We start from the raw sequence: 18,812 nt of genomic DNA on the forward strand, positions 1-18,812 counted from the left end.
ACACCCAGCGTGGTCAGATAATGAGAGTCCCAGCCAAGGACTACAACACCCAGCATGGCCAGATAATGAGAGTCCCAGCCAAGGACTACAACACCCAGAGTGGCCAGATAATGAGATCCCAGACCTGGACTAAAACACCCAGCATGGCCAGATAATGAGAGTCCCAGCCAAGGACTACAACACCCAGCGTGGTCAGATAATGAGAGTCCCAGCCAAGGACTACAACACTAAGCATGGCCAGATAATGAGATCCCAGACCTGGACTAAAACACCCAGCATGGCCAGATAATGAGAGTCCCAGCCAAGGACTACAACACTAAGCATGGCCAGATAATGAGAGTCCCAGACCTGGACTAAAACACCCAGCATAGTCAGATAATGAGAGTCCCAGCCAAGGACTACAGCACCCAGCATAGTCAGATAATGAGAGTCCCAGCCAAGGACTACAACACCCAGCGTGGCCAGATAATGAGATCCCAGACCTGGACTAAAACACCCAGCATAGTCAGATAATGAGAGTCCCAGCCAAGGACTACAGCACCCAGCATAGTCAGATAATGAGAGTCCCAGCCAAGGACTACAACACCCAGCGTGGCCAGATAATGAGATCCCAGACCTGGACTAAAACACCCAGCATAGTCAGATAATGAGAGTCCCAGCCAAGGACTACAACACCCAGCATAGTCAGATAATGAGAGTCCCAGCCAAGGACTACAACACTAAGCATGGCCAGATAATGAGATCCCAGACCTGGACTACAACACCCAGCGTGGCCAGATAATGAGAGTCCCAGCCAAGGACTACAACACTCAGCATGGTCAGATAATGAGATCCCAGCCAAGGACTAGAACACCCAGCATAGTCAGATAATGAGAGTCCCAGCCAAGGACTACAACACTCAGCATAGTCAGATAATGAGAGTCCCAGCCAAGGATTACAACACCCAGCGTGGCCAGATAATGAGATCCCAGTCAAGGACTACAACACCCAGCGTGGCCAGATAATGAGATCCCAGACCTGGACTACAACACCCAGCGTGGCCAGATAATGAGAGTCCCAGCCAAGGACTACAACACCTAGCGTGGCCAGATAATGAGAGTCCCAGCCAAGGACTACAACACCCAGCATGGCCAGATAATGAGAGTCCCAGCCAAGGACTACAACACCCAGCATGGCCAGATAATGAGAGTCCCAGCCAAGGACTACAACACCCAGCGTGGCCAGATAATGAGATCCCAGCCAAGGACTACAACACCCAGCATGGTCAGATAATGAGAGTCCCAGCCAAGGACTACAACACCCAGCGTGGCCAGATAATGAGAGTCTCAGCCAAGGACTACAACACCCAGCATAGTCAGATAATGAGAGTCCCAGCGAAGGACTACAACACCCAGCGTGACCAGATAATGAGAGTCCCAGCCAAGGACTACAACACCCAGCGTGACCAGATAATGAGATCCCAGCCAAGGACTGCAACACCCAGCATGGCCAGATAATGAGAGTCCCAGCCAGGGACTACAACACTCAGCGTGGTCAGATAATGAGATCCCAGCCAAGGACTACAACACCCAGGAGTCCAGGGGTTATTCCTGGGGGTAGTCTGCTCACCAGCGTCTTACCTCGGCTCCGCTCCTCAGTGGTCTCGCTAGATGAGGGGCTTGGTACATGGCAGAGGCCGCGGTTCTCCTCTCCGGCTCGTACGCCATCAGCCTGAAGTGTTGGGGAACCTGAGAAACCGCCGGCGGATTATTAGATTAAAATGACAGAAATTATATGAACCCCCCGCCCCTCCCCCTCCTCGGATAGAGGCCGGATGGATGTTCATTAAGATGGTGCCGGACCACAAGGCTATGTTCACACGTTGCGTTTTTGTAGCGTTTTTTAATGCAAATTTTCAGCTGTGTTTTACAGCAGCAAAGTCTATGAGATTTCAGAAATCTCCTGCACACGGCTTGGTTTTATTCACCGACGGTTTTTTCAAGAGCTGAGTTTTTGCAGAATGCAGCATGTCACTTCTTTCAGCGTTTTTCATCCATAGAAAGCAATGGGAAGTGCAAAAACGCTGCAAAAATGCTGCAAATATGCTGCAAAAACGCTGCAAATACGCTGCAAATAATGCAGGTATCAGGAATTGCTGCACTTTTGGTGCCAAAACCTGAGGAAGCTGAATCAGATTATTTTTTTATGCACTAAATTTTATCAGCACAAGAGACAAATGAACATTGACAAAAAAATGCAGCAAAACCTGCAACAGAAGGTGTTGATATTTCTCACTGACGACACTTCCCATTGCGATCTTGCTCGCTATCATACACAATGCGGTGGAGCACACGTCTCACTATGGACGTCACCTCAGGTGTGGTGGAGCACACGTCTCACTATGGACGTCACCTCAGGTGCGGTGGAGCACACGTCTCACTATGGACGTCACCTCAGGTGCGGTGGAGCACACGTCTCACTATGGACATCACCTCAGGTGCGGTGGAGCACACGTCTCACTATGGACGTCACCTCAGGTGCGGTGGAGCACACGTCTCACTATGGACGTCACCTCAGGTGCGGTGGAGCACACGTCTCACTATGGACGTCACCTCAGGTGTGGTGGAGCACACGTCTCACTATGGACGTCACCCCAGGTGCGGTGGAGCACACGTCTCACTATGGACGTCACCTCAGGTGCGGTGGAGCACACGTCTCACTATGGACGTCACCTCAGGTGCGGTGGAGCACACGTCTCACTATGGACGTCACCTCAGGTGCGGTGGAGCACACGTCTCACTATGGACGTCACCTCAGGTGCGGTGGAGCACACGTCTCACTATGGACGTCACCTCAGGTGCGGTGGAGCACACGTCTCACTATGGACGTCACCTCAGGTGCGGTGGAGCACACGTCTCACTATGGACGTCACCTCGGGTGCGGTGGAGCACACGTCTCACTATGGACGTCACCTCGGGTGCGGTGGAGCACACGTCTCACTATGGACGTCACCTCAGGTGCGGTGGAGCACACGTCTCACTATGGACGTCACCTCAGGTGCGGTGGAGCACACGTCTCACTATGGACGTCACCTCAGGTGCGGTGGAGCACACGTCTCACTATGGACGTCACCTCAGGTGCGGTGGAGCACACGTCTCACTATGGACGTCACCTCAGGTGCGGTGGAGCACACGTCTCACTATGGACGTCACCTCAGGTGCGGTGGAGCACACGTCTCACTATGGACGTCACCTCAGGTGCGGTGGAGCACACGTCTCACTATGGACGTCACCTCGGGTGCGGTGGAGCACACGTCTCACTATGGACGTCACCTCAGGTGCGGTGGAGCACACGTCTCACTATGGACGTCACCTCAGGTGCGGTGGAGCACACGTCTCACTATGGACGTCACCTCAGGTGCGGTGGAGCACACGTCTCACTATGGACGTCACCTCAGGTGCGGTGGAGCACACGTCTCACTATGGACGTCACCTCAGGTGCGGTGGAGCACACGTCTCACTATGGACGTCACCTCAGGTGCGGTGGAGCACACGTCTCACTATGGACGTCACCTCAGGTGCGGTGGAGCACACGTCTCACTATGGACGTCACCTCAGGTGCGGTGGAGCACACGTCTCACTATGGACGTCACCTCAGGTGCGGTGGAGCACACGTCTCACTATGGACGTCACCTCAGGTGCGGTGCAGCACACGTCTCACTATGGACATCACCTCAGGTGCGGTGGAGCACACGTCTCACTATGGACGTCACCTCAGGTGCGGTGGAGCACACGTCTCACTATGGACATCACCTCAGGTGCGGTGGAGCACACGTCTCACTATGGACGTCACCTCAGGTGCGGTGGAGCACACGTCTCACTATGGACGTCACCTCAGGTGTGGTGGAGCACACGTCTCACTATGGACGTCACCTCAGGTGCAGTGCATCACACATCTCACTATGGACGTCACCTCAGGTGCGGTGGAGCACATGTCTCACTATAGACGTCACCTCAGGTGCGGTGGAGCACACATCTCACTATGGACGTCACCTCAGGTGCGGTGGAGCACACGTCACACTATGGACGTCACCTCAGGTGCGGTGGAGCACACGTCTCACTATAGACGTCACCTCAGGTGCGGTGGAGCACACGTCTCCCTATGGACGTCACCTCAGGTGCGGTGGAGCACACGTCTCACTATGGACGTCACCTCAGGTGCGGTGGAGCACACGTCTCACTATGGACGTCACCTCAGGTGCGGTGGAGCACACGTCTCACTATGGACGTCACCTCAGGTGCGGTGGAGCACACGTCGCACTATGGACGTCACCTAAGGTGCGGTGGAGCACACGTCGCACTATGGACGTCACCTCAGGTGTGGTGGAGCACACGTCTCACTATGGACGTCACCTCAGGTGCGGTGGAGCACACGTCTCACTATGGACGTCACCTCAGGTGCGGTGGAGCACACGTCTCACTATGGACATCACCTCAGGTGCAGTGCATCACACATCTCACTATGGACATCACCTCAGGTGCGGTGGAGCACACGTCGCACTATGGACGTCACCTCAGGTGCGGTGGAGCACACGTCGCACTATGGACGTCACCTCAGGTGCGGTGGAGCACACGTCGCACTATGGACGTCACCTCAGGTGTGGTGGAGCACACGTCTCACTATGGACGTCACCTCAGGTGCGGTGGAGCACACGTCTCACTATGGACGTCACCTCAGGTGCGGTGGAGCACACGTCTCACTATGGACGTCACCTCAGGTGCGGTGGAGCACACGTCTCACTATAGACGTCACCTCAGGTGCGGTGAAGCACACGTCTCACTATAGACGTCACCTCAGGTGCGGTGGAGCACACGTCTCACTATGGACGTCACCTCAGGTGCGGTGGAGCACACGTCTCACTATAGACGTCACCTCAGGTGCGGTGGAGCACACGTCTCACTATGGACGTCACCTCAGGTGCGGTGGAGCACAAGTCTCACTATGGACATCACCTCAGGTGCGGTGGAGCACACGTCTCACTATGGACGTCACCTCAGGTGCGGTGGAGCACACGTCTCACTATGGACGTCACCTCAGGTGCGGTGGAGCACACGTCTCACTATGGACATCACCTCAGATGCAGTGGAGCACAAGTCTCACTATGGACGTCACCTCAGGTGCGGTGGAGCACACGTCTCACTAAGGACATCACCTCAGGTGCGGTGGAGCACACGTCTCACTATGGACATCACCTCAGGTGCGGTGGAGCACACGTCTCACTATGGATGTCACCTCAGGTGTGGTGGAGCACACGTCTCACTAAGGACATCACCTCAGGTGCGGTGGAGCACACGTCTCACTATGGACGTCACCTCAGGTGCGGTGGAGCACACGTCTCACTATGGACGTCACCTCAGGTGTGGTAGAGCACACGTCTCACTATGGACGTCACCTCAGGTGTGGTAGAGCACACGTCTCACTATGGACATCACCTCAGGTGTGGTGGAGCACACGTCTCACTATGGATGTCACCTCAGGTGTGGTGGAGCACACGTCTCACTATGGACATCACCTCAGGTGCGGTGGAGCACACGTCTCACTATGGACATCACCTCAGATGCAGTGGAGCACAAGTCTCACTATGGACGTCACCTCAGGTGCGGTGGAGCACACGTCTCACTAAGGACATCACCTCAGGTGCGGTGGAGCACACGTCTCACTATGGACATCACCTCAGGTGCGGTGGAGCACACGTCTCACTATGGACGTCACCTCAGGTGCGGTGGAGCACACGTCTCACTAAGGACATCACCTCAGGTGCGGTGGAGCACACGTCTCACTATGGACGTCACCTCAGGTGCGGTGGAGCACACGTCTCACTATGGACGTCACCTCAGGTGTGGTAGAGCACACGTCTCACTATGGACGTCACCTCAGGTGTGGTAGAGCACACGTCTCACTATGGACATCACCTCAGGTGTGGTGGAGCACACGTCTCACTATGGATGTCACCTCAGGTGCGGTGGAGCACACGTCTCACTATGGACATCACCTCAGGTGCGGTGGAGCACACGTCTCACTATGGCCGTCAGAAGGCTGAGGGTGGTAATTAGCCAGTGTGTGCCACCGATCTTGTGGCCATGCAGGAGATACGCTGTGGTCTTATTCTGGACGGGGACGGCTGAGCCGTTGTCTGGAGCATTGGGGATTTATACTATGCCGGTGGTGTCGCCAGCTCGGACCCTGCTTCATCTTTTTCTGGACTATTGGATCTGGAGGAGCGATGTGCACGGCGCGGGGGATATGGGGTCCGGCGCGGGGGATATGGGGTCCGGATTACCTTTAGGCCATGGAAGGAGAGCTGATGTCTGAGCGGAGCAGAAGCAGGTTGTGGTGGAAGAGACACCAGATGTCCGGCCATCTGCAGGCAGAAGAGATGAGGAGTTACGGGCGTCTCGCTGGCGACATTTCTGCTGCTGGGATCAGTCATTGTGTGAACAGCGCCATCTCAGCGCGGCCTCATCCGTTCCCTCAGGCCTTATGAGCGGCCGCGGCACGGTGCAGTGAATCTCGGATTTCTCCATGAGACCGCAGCCTCCGTAGTAAAGGGGCGGCCATCACTCCCCCTGAAGGACAACGCATGGGGCAGGCTGGATTTGGTCTGATGCTTCGATCCCAAGGAGATAATCGGCACCAGAAGTGTCTCCGGCCACTTATCCCCCTCTCTATGGCCACCTGAATGGACATAGCGGGGAATGTAGGAGACAATACTCGGCCGGCAGTCACCGGTCTGTACTCACCAATCCACCAGGCTCAGTGGGGTAAGGAGGGAAGTCATAGAGCAGGACCCGCGGGGCGGACACGGGGGCGATTTCCTCATGGCAGCTCTCTGCATAGGGAGAGATGTTTAGATAATAGACGCCTGCGGTGATCACCCTCCCGGATCCACGCGCCCCTCTTACCACACGTCACGCTTCCCTCTCGCGCTGAGCGGAGGCGCTGCAGCAGTTTCCTCAGGGATCTCAGCCTGCCGTCCACTCTGCCGCGTAGGAGAACCTGGAGGACACAGACAGGAAGGTGAGGCCACAAAGAGCTGGCGCTGACAATGTCCTCGGACCACCGTCCTCACCGTGCGGCCCGCCTGCTGGAAGCGGCTCAGGGCCTGGCGTCTGTGAGCCCATAAGTCATTCAGATAGAGGTCAAACAGCGGTGTTGGCGGCCTGCGAGACTGGACAGGACGCGAAGGGTTAATATTATATCAGCGTTCGATGTCACTATAGTAACTCTATAGTCACTTACCTCGGCCACACGGCGCAGCACCCGGCAGCACACGGCAAGCGATGACGCCCTCCGGTGCTCGGTGCCAAGGTCGGGGCTCACCGCCTGAAATACACAGAGTGATGGGGGTTGTAGTACCAGGCCATAAACAACTAGATACACAGGAGGTGGGGCAAGCGCCCCGCGCGGCCTTTAGGGGGCATTCCGCCCTGACGTGCGCTGCCTGCGGTGGTGGGGCGGAGGATGACCCTGGTGTGGAGCAGACCACTGACCTGGGATTCGGCCCTCTGGTGATCCTCCATTATGAGGTGACGCCGTTTCACAGACATGGGGTCACATCCGAGGTGAACCTGCCTGTGGGGGCAGAAAACAAGCATTACTGGGGGCACGACCAGGGAACAGGGGTTATGGGAGGAACACAGTATTACGTGGGGGAATGTGAATGCACCCAAGGATCATCCATACTTTTCCCACCAGTGCCGAAACCATCAGGACTGGGCCCCTGTGGACGGTCAACCAGCAGGTGGGATCAGAGAGCCGTCCTGTGGCCGCAGGAAGGTGACACGTGGTAGACAGAGAAGAGGAGGAGATGTAGGGCAGTGCAGCACTGTGGAGAGGACGGGTAGGTGGTAGACAGAGAAGAGGAGGAGATGTAGGGCAGTGCAGCACTGTGGAGAGGACGGGTAGGGTGGTAGACAGATGAGGAGGAGATGTATGGCAGTGCAGCACTGTGGAGATGAAAGGTAGAGTGGTAGACAGATGAGGAGAAGATGTAGGGCAGTGCAGCACTGTGGGGAGGATGGGTAGATGGTAGACCAATGAGGAGGAGATGTAGGGCAGTGCAGCACTGTGGAGAGGACGGGTAGATGGTAGACCAATGAGGAGGAGATGTAGGGCGGTGCAGCACGGTGGAGAGGAAGGGTAGATTAAAGACAGATGAGGAGGAGATGTAGGGTGGTGCAGCACTGTGGAGAGGATGGGTAAGTGGTAGACAGAGATGAGGGAGGAGATGTAGGGTGGTGCAGCACTGTGGAGAGCCTTGTGGGTGAGAAAGGTAAGCTTATATTGAACTCTGTAGCGGATGGGTAACCAGTGCAATGACTGGCACAGGGTGGAGGCATTGGTGAAGCGGCTGGACAGAAATAAAACCTGGCTGCTGTATTCAGGACGGATTGGAGAGGAGAAAGTTTGGGTAGAGGAAGACTGATCTGTAGAGTGCTGCAATAGTCCAGAAGAAAATGAATAAGCGTCCGTAAGAGTTTTTGCATTTTCAAAAGTGAAAAAATGTTGGATTCTGTAGATGTTTTGCAGGAGACATGAGCGAGTGATCAGATGTAGGGAATAAAAGGAAAGTTCTGTGTCAAATATGACCCCAAGACAGCGAGCGTGCTGATGAGTTATGGTTGAGACACCCAAGGTAATTGCGATATCGGGCACAAGTAGGTTAGTGGAGGGGTAAACACGAGAAATTCAGTTTGGAGAGATTCAGTGTCAGATAGAGGTAGGACATTGTGTTAGACAGCGGACAGACAATCCCTGGTATCTGCAGTAATGAGGGGTGATGTCAGTGGAAGATGTGTATAAAGATGGTCCTGAAAACCAAATCTACTGATTGTTTGTCCAATAGAGGAAGTGTATAGAGAGAAGAGGAGGGGGACTAGGACTGAACCCTGAGGAACCCCAACAGTAAGAGCAGAGGACCTAGAACTGAACCCTGACAGTAAGAGGAGAGGACCTAGAACTGAACCCTGACAGTAAGAGCAGAGGACCTAGAACTGAACCCTGACAGTAAGAGGAGAGGACCTAGAACTGAACCCTGACAGTAAGAGGAGAGGACCTAGAACTGAACCCTGACAGTAAGAGCAGAGGACCTAGAACTGAACCCTGACAGTAAGAGCAGAGGACCTAGAACTGAACCCTGACAGTAAGAGGAGAGGACCTAGAACTGAACCCTGACAGTAAGAGGAGAGGACCTAGAACTGAACCCTGACAGTAAGAGGAGAGGACCTAGAACTGAACCCTGACAGTAAGAGGAGAGGACCTAGAACTGAACCCTGACAGAAAGAGCAGAGGACCTAGAACTGAACCCTGACAGTAAGAGGAGAGGACCTAGAACTGAACCCTGACAGTAAGAGGAGAGGACCTAGAACTGAACCCTGACAGTAAGAGGAGAGGACCTAGAACTGAACCCCGACAGTAAGAGCAGAGGACCTAGAACTGAACCCTGACAGTAAGAGCAGAGGACCTAGAACTGAACCCTGACAGTAAGAGGAGAGGACCTAGAACTGAACCCTGACAGTAAGAGCAGAGGACCTAGAACTGAACCCTGACAGTAAGAGCAGAGGACCTAGAACTGAACCCTGACAGTAAGAGCAGAGGACCTAGAACTGAAGCCTGACAGTAAGAGCAGAGGACCTAGAACTGAACCCTGACAGTAAGAGGAGAGGACCTAGAACTGAACCCTGACAGTAAGAGGAGGGGACCTAGAACTGAACCCTGACAGTAAGAGGAGAGGACCTAGAACTGGACCCCGACAGTAAGAGGAGAGGACCTAGAACTGAACCCTGACAGTAAGAGGAGAGGACCTAGAACTGAAACCTGACAGTAAGAGGAGAGGACCTAGAACTGAACCCTGACAGTAAGAGGAGAGGACCTAGAACTGAACCCCGACAGTAAGAGCAGAGGACCTAGAACTGAACCCCGACAGTAAGAGGAGAGGACCTAGAACTGAACCCCGACAGTAAGAGCAGAGGACCTAGAACTGAACCCTGACAGTAAGAGCAGAGGACCTAGAACTGAACCCTGACAGTAAGAGGAGAGGACCTAGAACTGAACCCTGACAGTAAGAGTAGAGGACCTAGAACTGAACCCTGACAGTAAGAGCAGAGGACCTAGAACTGAACCCCGACAGTAAGAGCAGAGGACCTAGAACTGAACCCTGACAGTAAGAGCAGAGGACCTAGAACTGAACCCTGACAGTAAGAGGAGAGGACCTAGAACTGAACCCTGACAGTAAGAGCAGAGGACCTAGAACTGAACCCTGACAGTAAGAGCAGAGGACCTAGAACTGAACCCTGACAGTAAGAGGAGAGGACCTAGAACTGAACCCTGACAGTAAGAGGAGAGGACCTAGAACTGAACCCTGACAGTAAGAGGAGAGAACTTAGAACTGAACCCTGACAGTAAGAGCAGAGGACCTAGAACTGAACCCTGACAGTAAGAGGAGAGGACCTAGAACTGAACCCTGACAGTAAGAGCAGAGGACCTAGAACTGAACCCTGACAGTAAGAGCAGAGGACCTAGAACTGAACCCTGACAGTAAGAGCAGAGGACCTAGAACTGAACCCTGACAGTAAGAGGAGAGGACCTAGAACTGAACCCTGACAGTAAGAGGAGGGGACCTAGAACTGAACCCTGACAGTAAGAGGAGAGGACCTAGAACTGGACCCCGACAGTAAGAGGAGAGGACCTAGAACTGAACCCTGACAGTAAGAGGAGAGGACCTAGAACTGAAACCTGACAGTAAGAGGAGAGGACCTAGAACTGAACCCTGACAGTAAGAGGAGAGGACCTAGAACTGAACCCCGACAGTAAGAGCAGAGGACCTAGAACTGAACCCCGACAGTAAGAGGAGAGGACCTAGAACTGAACCCCGACAGTAAGAGCAGAGGACCTAGAACTGAACCCTGACAGTAAGAGCAGAGGACCTAGAACTGAACCCTGACAGTAAGAGGAGAGGACCTAGAACTGAACCCTGACAGTAAGAGTAGAGGACCTAGAACTGAACCCTGACAGTAAGAGCAGAGGACCTAGAACTGAACCCCGACAGTAAGAGCAGAGGACCTAGAACTGAACCCTGACAGTAAGAGCAGAGGACCTAGAACTGAACCCTGACAGTAAGAGGAGAGGACCTAGAACTGAACCCTGACAGTAAGAGCAGAGGACCTAGAACTGAACCCTGACAGTAAGAGCAGAGGACCTAGAACTGAACACTGACAGTAAGAGGAGAGGACCTAGAACTGAACCCTGACAGTAAGAGGAGAGGACCTAGAACTGAACCCTGACAGTAAGAGGAGAGGACCTAGAACTGAACCCTGACAGTAAGAGGAGAGAACTTAGAACTGAACCCTGACAGTAAGAGCAGAGGACCTAGAACTGAACCCTGACAGTAAGAGGAGAGGACCTAGAACTGAACCCCGACAGTAAGAGGAGAGGACCTAGAACTGAACCCTGACAGTAAGAGCAGAGGACCTAGAACTGAACCCTGACAGTAAGAGGAGAGGACCTAGAACTGAACCCTGAAAGTAAGAGTAGAGGACCTAGAACTGAACCCTGACAGTAAGAGCAGAGGACCTAGAACTGAACCGTGACAGTAAGAGGAGAGGACCTAGAACTGAACCCTGACAGTAAGAGGAGAGGACCTAGAACTGGACCCCGACAGTAAGAGGAGAGGACCTAGAACTGAACCCTGACAGTAAGAGGAGAGGACCTAGAACTGAAACCTGACAGTAAGAGGAGAGGACCTAGAACTGGACCCCGACAGTAAGAGGAGAGGACCTAGAACTGAACCCTGACAGTAAGAGCAGAGGACCTAGAACTGAACCCTGAGGAACTCCGACAGTAAGAGGAGAGGACCTAGAACTGAACCCTGACAGTAAGAGGAGAGGACCTAGAACTGAACCCTAACAGTAAGAGGAGAGGACCTAGAACTGAACCCTGACAGTAAGAGCAGAGGACCTAGAACTGAACCCTGAGGAACTCCGACAGTAAGAGGAGAGGACCTAGAACTGAACCCTGACAGTAAGAGGAGAGGACCTAGAACTGAACCCTAACAGTAAGAGGAGAGGACCTAGAACTGAACCCCGACAGTAAGAGGAGAGGACGTAGAACTGAACCCTGAGGAACCCTGACCGTAAAAGGAGAGGACCTAGAACTGAACCCTGAGGAACCCCGACAGTAAGAGGAGAGGACCTAGAACTGAACCCTGACAGTAAGAGGAGAGGACCTAGAACTGAACCCTGAGGAACCCTGACAGTAAGAGGAGAGGACCTAGAACTGAACCCTGAGGAACCCTGACAGTAAGAGGAGAGGACCTAGAACTGGACCCTAACAGTAAGAGGAGAGGACCTAGAACTGAATCCTGACAGTAAGAGGAGAGGACCTAGAACTGAACCCTGACAGTAAGAGGAGAGGACCTAGAACTGAACCCTGACAGTAAGAGGAGAGGACCTAGAACTGAACCCTGACAGTAAGAGGAGAGGACCTAGAACTGAACCCTGAGGAACCCCGACAGTAAGAGGAGAGGACCTAGAACTGAACCCTGAGGAACCCCGACAGTAAGAGGAGAGGACCTAGAACTGAACCCTAACAGTAAGAGTAGAGGACCTAGAACTGAATCCTGACAGTAAGAGGAGAGGAGCTAGAACTGAACCCTGACATTAAGAGGAGAGGACCTAGAACTGAACCCTGACAGTAAGAGGACCTAGAACTGAACCCTGAAAGTGAGAGTAGAGGATCTAGAACTGAACCCTGACAGTAAGAGCAGAGGACCTAGAACTGAATCCTGACTGTAAGAGGAGAGGACCTAGAACTGAACCCTGAGGAACCCCGACAGTAAGAGGAGAGGACCTAGAACTGAACCCTGAGGAACCCCGACAGTAAGAGAGGACCTAGAACTGAACCCTAACAGTAAGAGTAGAGGACCTAGAACTGAATTCTGACAGTAAGAGGAGATGAGCTAGAACTGAACCCTGACAGTAAGAGGAGAGGACCTAGAACTGAACCCTGACAGTAAGAGGACCTAGAACTGAACCCTGACAGTAAGAGGAGAGGACCTAGAACTGAACCCTAACAGTAACAGTAGAGGACCTAGAACTGAACCCTGACAGTAAGAGGAGAGGACCTAGAACTGAAAACTGACGAACCCCGACAGTAAGAGGAGAGGACCTAGAACTGAACCCTGAGGAACCCCAACAGTAAGAGGAGAGGACCTAGAACTGAACCCTGACAGTAAGAGGAGAGGACCTAGAACTGAACCCTGACGAACCCCGACAGTAAGAGGAGAGGACCTAGAACTGAACCCTGACGAACCCCAACAGTAAGAGGAGAGGACCTAGAACTGAACCCCGACAGTAAGAGGAGAGGACCTAGAACTGAACCCTGACGAACACCGACAGTAAGAGGAGGAGGACTAGGACTGAACCCTGACAGTAAGAGGAGAGGACCTAGAACTGAACCCTGACAGTAAGAGGAGAGAACTTAGAACTGAACCCTGACAGTAAGAGCAGAGGACCTAGAACTGAACCCCGATAGTAAGAGGAGAGGACCTAGAACTGAACCCTGACAGTAAGAGCAGAGGACCTAGAACTGAACCCCGACAGTAAGAGCAGAGGACCTAGAACTGAACCCTGACAGTAAGAGCAGAGGACCTAGAACTGAACCCTGACAGTAAGAGGAGAGGACCTAGAACTGAACCCTGACAGTAAGAGCAGAGGACCTAGAACTGAACCCTGACAGTAAGAGCAGAGGACCTAGAACTGAACCCTGACAGTAAGAGGAGAGGACCTAGAACTGAACCCTGACAGTAAGAGGAGAGGACCTAGAACTGAACCCTGACAGTAAGAGTAGAGGACCTAGAACTGAACCCTGACAGTAAGAGCAGAGGACCTAGAACTGAACCCTGACAGTAAGAGGAGAGGACCTAGAACTGAACCCTGACAGTAAGAGGAGAGGACCTAGAACTGGACCCCGACAGTAAGAGGAGAGGACCTAGAACTGAACCCTGACAGTAAGAGGAGAGGACCTAGAACTGAACCCTGACAGTAAGAGGAGAGGACCTAGAACTGGACCCCGACAGTAAGAGGAGAGGACCTAGAACTGAACCCTGACAGTAAGAGCAAAGGATCTAGAACTGAACCCTGAGGAACTCCGACAGTAAGAGGAGAGGACCTAGAACTGAACCCTGACTGTAAGAGGAGAGGACCTAGAACTGAACCCTAACAGTAAGAGGAGAGGACCTAGAACTGAACCCTGACAGTAAGAGCAGAGGACCTAGAACTGAACCCTGAGGAACTCCGACAGTAAGAGGAGAGGACCTAGAACTGAACCCTGACAGTAAGAGGAGAGGACCTAGAACTGAACCCTAACAGTAAGAGGAGAGGACCTAGAACTGAACCCCGACAGTAAGAGGAGAGGACGTAGAACTGAACCCTGAGGAACCCTGACCGTAAAAGGAGAGGACCTAGAACTGAACCCTGAGGAACCCCGACAGTAAGAGGAGAGGACCTAGAACTGAACCCTGACAGTAAGAGGAGAGGACCTAGAACTGAACCCTGAGGAACCCTGACAGTAAGAGGAGAGGACCTAGAACTGAACCCTGAGGAACCCTGACAGTAAGAGGAGAGGACCTAGAACTGGACCCTAACAGTAAGAGGAGAGGACCTAGAACTGAATCCTGACAGTAAGAGGAGAGGACCTAGAACTGAACCCTGACAGTAAGAGGAGAGGACCTAGAACTGAACCCTGACAGTAAGAGGAGAGGACCTAGAACTGAACCCTGACAGTAAGAGGAGAGGACCTAGAACTGAACCCTGAGGAACCCCGACAGTAAGAGGAGAGGACCTAGAACTGAACCCTGAGGAACCCCGACAGTAAGAGGAGAGGACCTAGAACTGAACCCTAACAGTAAGAGTAGAGGACCTAGAACTGAATCCTGACAGTAAGAGGAGAGGAGCTAGAACTGAACCCTGACAGTAAGAGGAGAGGACCTAGAACTGAACCCTGACAGTAAGAGGACCTAGAACTGAACCCTGAAAGTGAGAGTAGAGGATCTAGAACTGAACCCTGACAGTAAGAGGAGAGGACCTAGAACTGAATCCTGACTGTAAGAGGAGAGGACCTAGAACTGAACCCTGAGGAACCCCGACAGTAAGAGGAGAGGACCTAGAACTGAACCCTGACAGTAAGAGGAGAGGACCTAGAACTGAGCCCTAACAGTAAGAGGAGAGGACCTAGAACTGAACCCCGACAGTAAGAGGAGAGGACGTAGAACTGAACCCTGAGGAACCCTGACCGTAAAAGGAGAGGACCTAGAACTGAACCCTGAGGAACCCCGACAGTAAGAGGAGAGGACCTAGAACTGAACCCTGACAGTAAGAGGAGAGGACCTAGAACTGAACCCTGAGGAACCCTGACAGTAAGAGGAGAGGACCTAGAACTGAACCCTGAGGAACCCTGACAGTAAGAGGAGAGGACCTAGAACTGGACCCTAACAGTAAGAGGAGAGGACCTAGAACTGAATCCTGACAGTAAGAGGAGAGGACCTAGAACTGAACCCTGACAGTAAGAGGAGAGGACCTAGAACTGAACCCTGACAGTAAGAGGAGAGGACCTAGAACTGAACCCTGACAGTAAGAGGAGAGGACCTAGAACTGAACCCTGAGGAACCCCGACAGTAAGAGGAGAGGACCTAGAACTGAACCCTGAGGAACCCCGACAGTAAGAGGAGAGGACCTAGAACTGAACCCTAACAGTAAGAGTAGAGGACCTAGAACTGAATCCTGACAGTAAGAGGAGAGGAGCTAGAACTGAACCCTGACAGTAAGAGGAGAGGACCTAGAACTGAACCCTGACAGTAAGAGGACCTAGAACTGAACCCTGAAAGTGAGAGTAGAGGATCTAGAACTGAACCCTGACAGTAAGAGGAGAGGACCTAGAACTGAATCCTGACTGTAAGAGGAGAGGACCTAGAACTGAACCCTGAGGAACCCCGACAGTAAGAGGAGAGGACCTAGAACTGAACCCTGAGGAACCCCGACAGTAAGAGAGGACCTAGAACTGAACCCTAACAGTATAAGTAGAGGACCTAGAACTGAATTCTGACAGTAAGAGGAGATGAGCTAGAACTGAACCCTGACAGTAAGAGGAGAGGACCTAGAACTGAACCCTGACAGTAAGAGGACCTAGAACTGAACCCTGACAGTAAGAGGAGAGGACCTAGAACTGAACCCTAACAGTAACAGTAGAGGACCTAGAACTGAACCCTGACAGTAAGAGGAGAGGACCTAGAACTGAAAACTGACGAACCCCGACAGTAAGAGGAGAGGACCTAGAACTGAACCCTGAGGAACCCCAACAGTAAGAGGAGAGGACCTAGAACTGAACCCTGACAGTAAGAGGAGAGGACCTAGAACTGAACCCTGACGAACCCCGACAGTAAGAGGAGAGGACCTAGAACTGAACCCTGACGAACCCCGACAGTAAGAGGAGAGGACCTAGAACTGAACCCTGACGAACCCCAACAGTAAGAGGAGAGGACCTAGAACTGAACCCCGACAGTAAGAGGAGAGGACCTAGATCTAAACCCTGACAGTAAGAGGAGAGGACCTAGAACTGAACCCTGACGAACCCCGACAGTAAGAGGAGGAGGACTAGGATTGAACCCTGACAGTAAGAGGAGAGGACCTAGAACTGAACCCTGACAGTAAGAGGAGAGAACTTAGAACTGAACCCTGACAGTAAGAGCAGAGGACCTAGAACTGAACCCCGATAGTAAGAGGAGAGGACCTAGAACTGAACCCTGACAGTAAGAGCAGAGGACCTAGAACTGAACCCCGACAGTAAGAGCAGAGGACCTAGAACTGAACCCTGACAGTAAGAGCAGAGGACCTAGAACTGAACCCTGACAGTAAGAGGAGAGGACCTAGAACTGAACCCTGACAGTAAGAGCAGAGGACCTAGAACTGAACCCTGACAGTAAGAGGAGAGGACCTAGAACTGAACCCTGACAGTAAGAGGAGAGGACCTAGAACTGAACCCTGACAGTAAGAGGAGAGAACTTAGAACTGAACCCTGACAGTAAGAGCAGAGGACCTAGAACTGAACCCTGACAGTAAGAGGAGAGGACCTAGAACTGAACCCCGACAGTAAGAGGAGAGGACCTAGAACTGAACCCTGACAGTAAGAGCAGAGGACCTAGAACTGAACCCTGACAGTAAGAGGAGAGGACCTAGAACTGAACCCTGACAGTAAGAGTAGAGGACCTAGAACTGAACCCTGACAGTAAGAGCAGAGGACCTAGAACTGAACCCTGACAGTAAGAGGAGAGGACCTAGAACTGAACCCTGACAGTAAGAGGAGAGGACCTAGAACTGGACCCCGACAGTAAGAGGAGAGGACCTAGAACTGAACCCTGACAGTAAGAGGAGAGGACCTAGAACTGAACCCTGACAGTAAGAGGAGAGGACCTAGAACTGGACCCCGACAGTAAGAGGAGAGGACCTAGAACTGAACCCTGACAGTAAGAGGAGAGGACCTAGAAATGAACCCTAACAGTAAGAGGAGAGGACCTAGAACTGAACCCTGACAGTAAGAGCAGAGGATCTAGAACTGAACCCTGAGGAACTCCGACAGTAAGAGGAGAGGACCTAGAACTGAACCCTGACAGTAAGAGGAGAGGACCTAGAACTGAACCCTAACAGTAAGAGGAGAGGACCTAGAACTGAACCCCGACAGTAAGAGGAGAGGACGTAGAACTGAACCCTGAGGAACCCTGACCGTAAAAGGAGAGGACCTAGAACTGAACCCTGAGGAACCCCGACAGTAAGAGGAGAGGACCTAGAACTGAACCCTGACAGTAAGAGGAGAGGACCTAGAACTGAACCCTGACAGTAAGAGCAGAGGACCTAGAACTGAACCCTGAGGAACTCCGACAGTAAGAGGAGAGGACCTAGAACTGAACCCTGACAGTAAGAGGAGAGGACCTAGAACTGAACCCTAACAGTAAGAGGAGAGGACCTAGAACTGAACCCTGAGGAACCCTGACAGTAAGAGGAGAGGACCTAGAACTGGACCCTAACAGTAAGAGGAGAGGACCTAGAACTGAATCCTGACAGTAAGAGGAGAGGACCTAGAACTGAACCCTGACAGTAAGAGGAGAGGACCTAGAACTGAACCCTGACAGTAAGAGGAGAGGACCTAGAACTGAACCCTGACTGTAAGAGGAGAGGACCTAGAACTGAACCCTGACAGTAAGAGGAGAGGACCTAGAACTGAACCCTGAGGAACCCCGACAGTAAGAGGAGAGGACCTAGAACTGAACCCTGAGGAACCCCGACAGTAAAAGGAGAGGACCTAGAACTGAACCCTGAGGAACCCCGACAGTAAGAGGAGAGGACCTAGAACTGAACCCTAACAGTAAGAGTAGAGGACCTAGAACTGAATCCTGACAGTAAGAGGAGAGGAGCTAGAACTGAACCCTGACAGTAAGAGGAGAGGACCTAGAACTGAACCCTGACAGTAAGAGGACCTAGAACTGAACCCTGAAAGTGAGAGTAGAGGATCTAGAACTGAACCCTGACAGTAAGAGGAGAGGACCTAGAACTGAATCCTGACTGTAAGAGGAGATGACCTAGAACTGAACCCTGAGGAACCCCGACAGTAAGAGGAGAGGACCTAGAACTGAACCCTGACAGTAAGAGCAGAGGACCTAGAACTGAACCCTGAGGAACTCCGACAGTAAGAGGAGAGGACCTAGAACTGAACCCTGACAGTAAGAG

General features: G+C 52.6%; 1 protein-coding gene across 1 annotated transcript in view; it reads right to left on the bottom strand.

The window, feature by feature from the left end:
* Window positions 1-18,812, bottom strand: part of CFAP221 (cilia and flagella associated protein 221) — a 214,888-nt gene that overhangs the window by 16,483 nt on the left and 179,593 nt on the right. The window contains exons 12-18 of the mRNA XM_073647564.1: window positions 7,530-7,611; window positions 7,279-7,362; window positions 7,109-7,207; window positions 6,942-7,035; window positions 6,780-6,868; window positions 6,320-6,400; window positions 1,620-1,727 (exon numbers count right to left, since the gene is read on the bottom strand). Coding sequence (XP_073503665.1) covers window positions 1,620-1,727; window positions 6,320-6,400; window positions 6,780-6,868; window positions 6,942-7,035; window positions 7,109-7,207; window positions 7,279-7,362; window positions 7,530-7,611 — 637 coding nt within the window. The remainder of the gene's footprint in view (window positions 1-1,619; window positions 1,728-6,319; window positions 6,401-6,779; window positions 6,869-6,941; window positions 7,036-7,108; window positions 7,208-7,278; window positions 7,363-7,529; window positions 7,612-18,812) is intronic.

The sequence above is a fragment of the Phyllobates terribilis genome, unplaced genomic scaffold, assembly GCF_046119375.1.
Source record: "Phyllobates terribilis strain yellow unplaced genomic scaffold, ASM4611937v1 Scaffold_9__5_contigs__length_417890890, whole genome shotgun sequence".
NCBI classification, from domain to species: Eukaryota; Metazoa; Chordata; class Amphibia; order Anura; family Dendrobatidae; genus Phyllobates; species Phyllobates terribilis.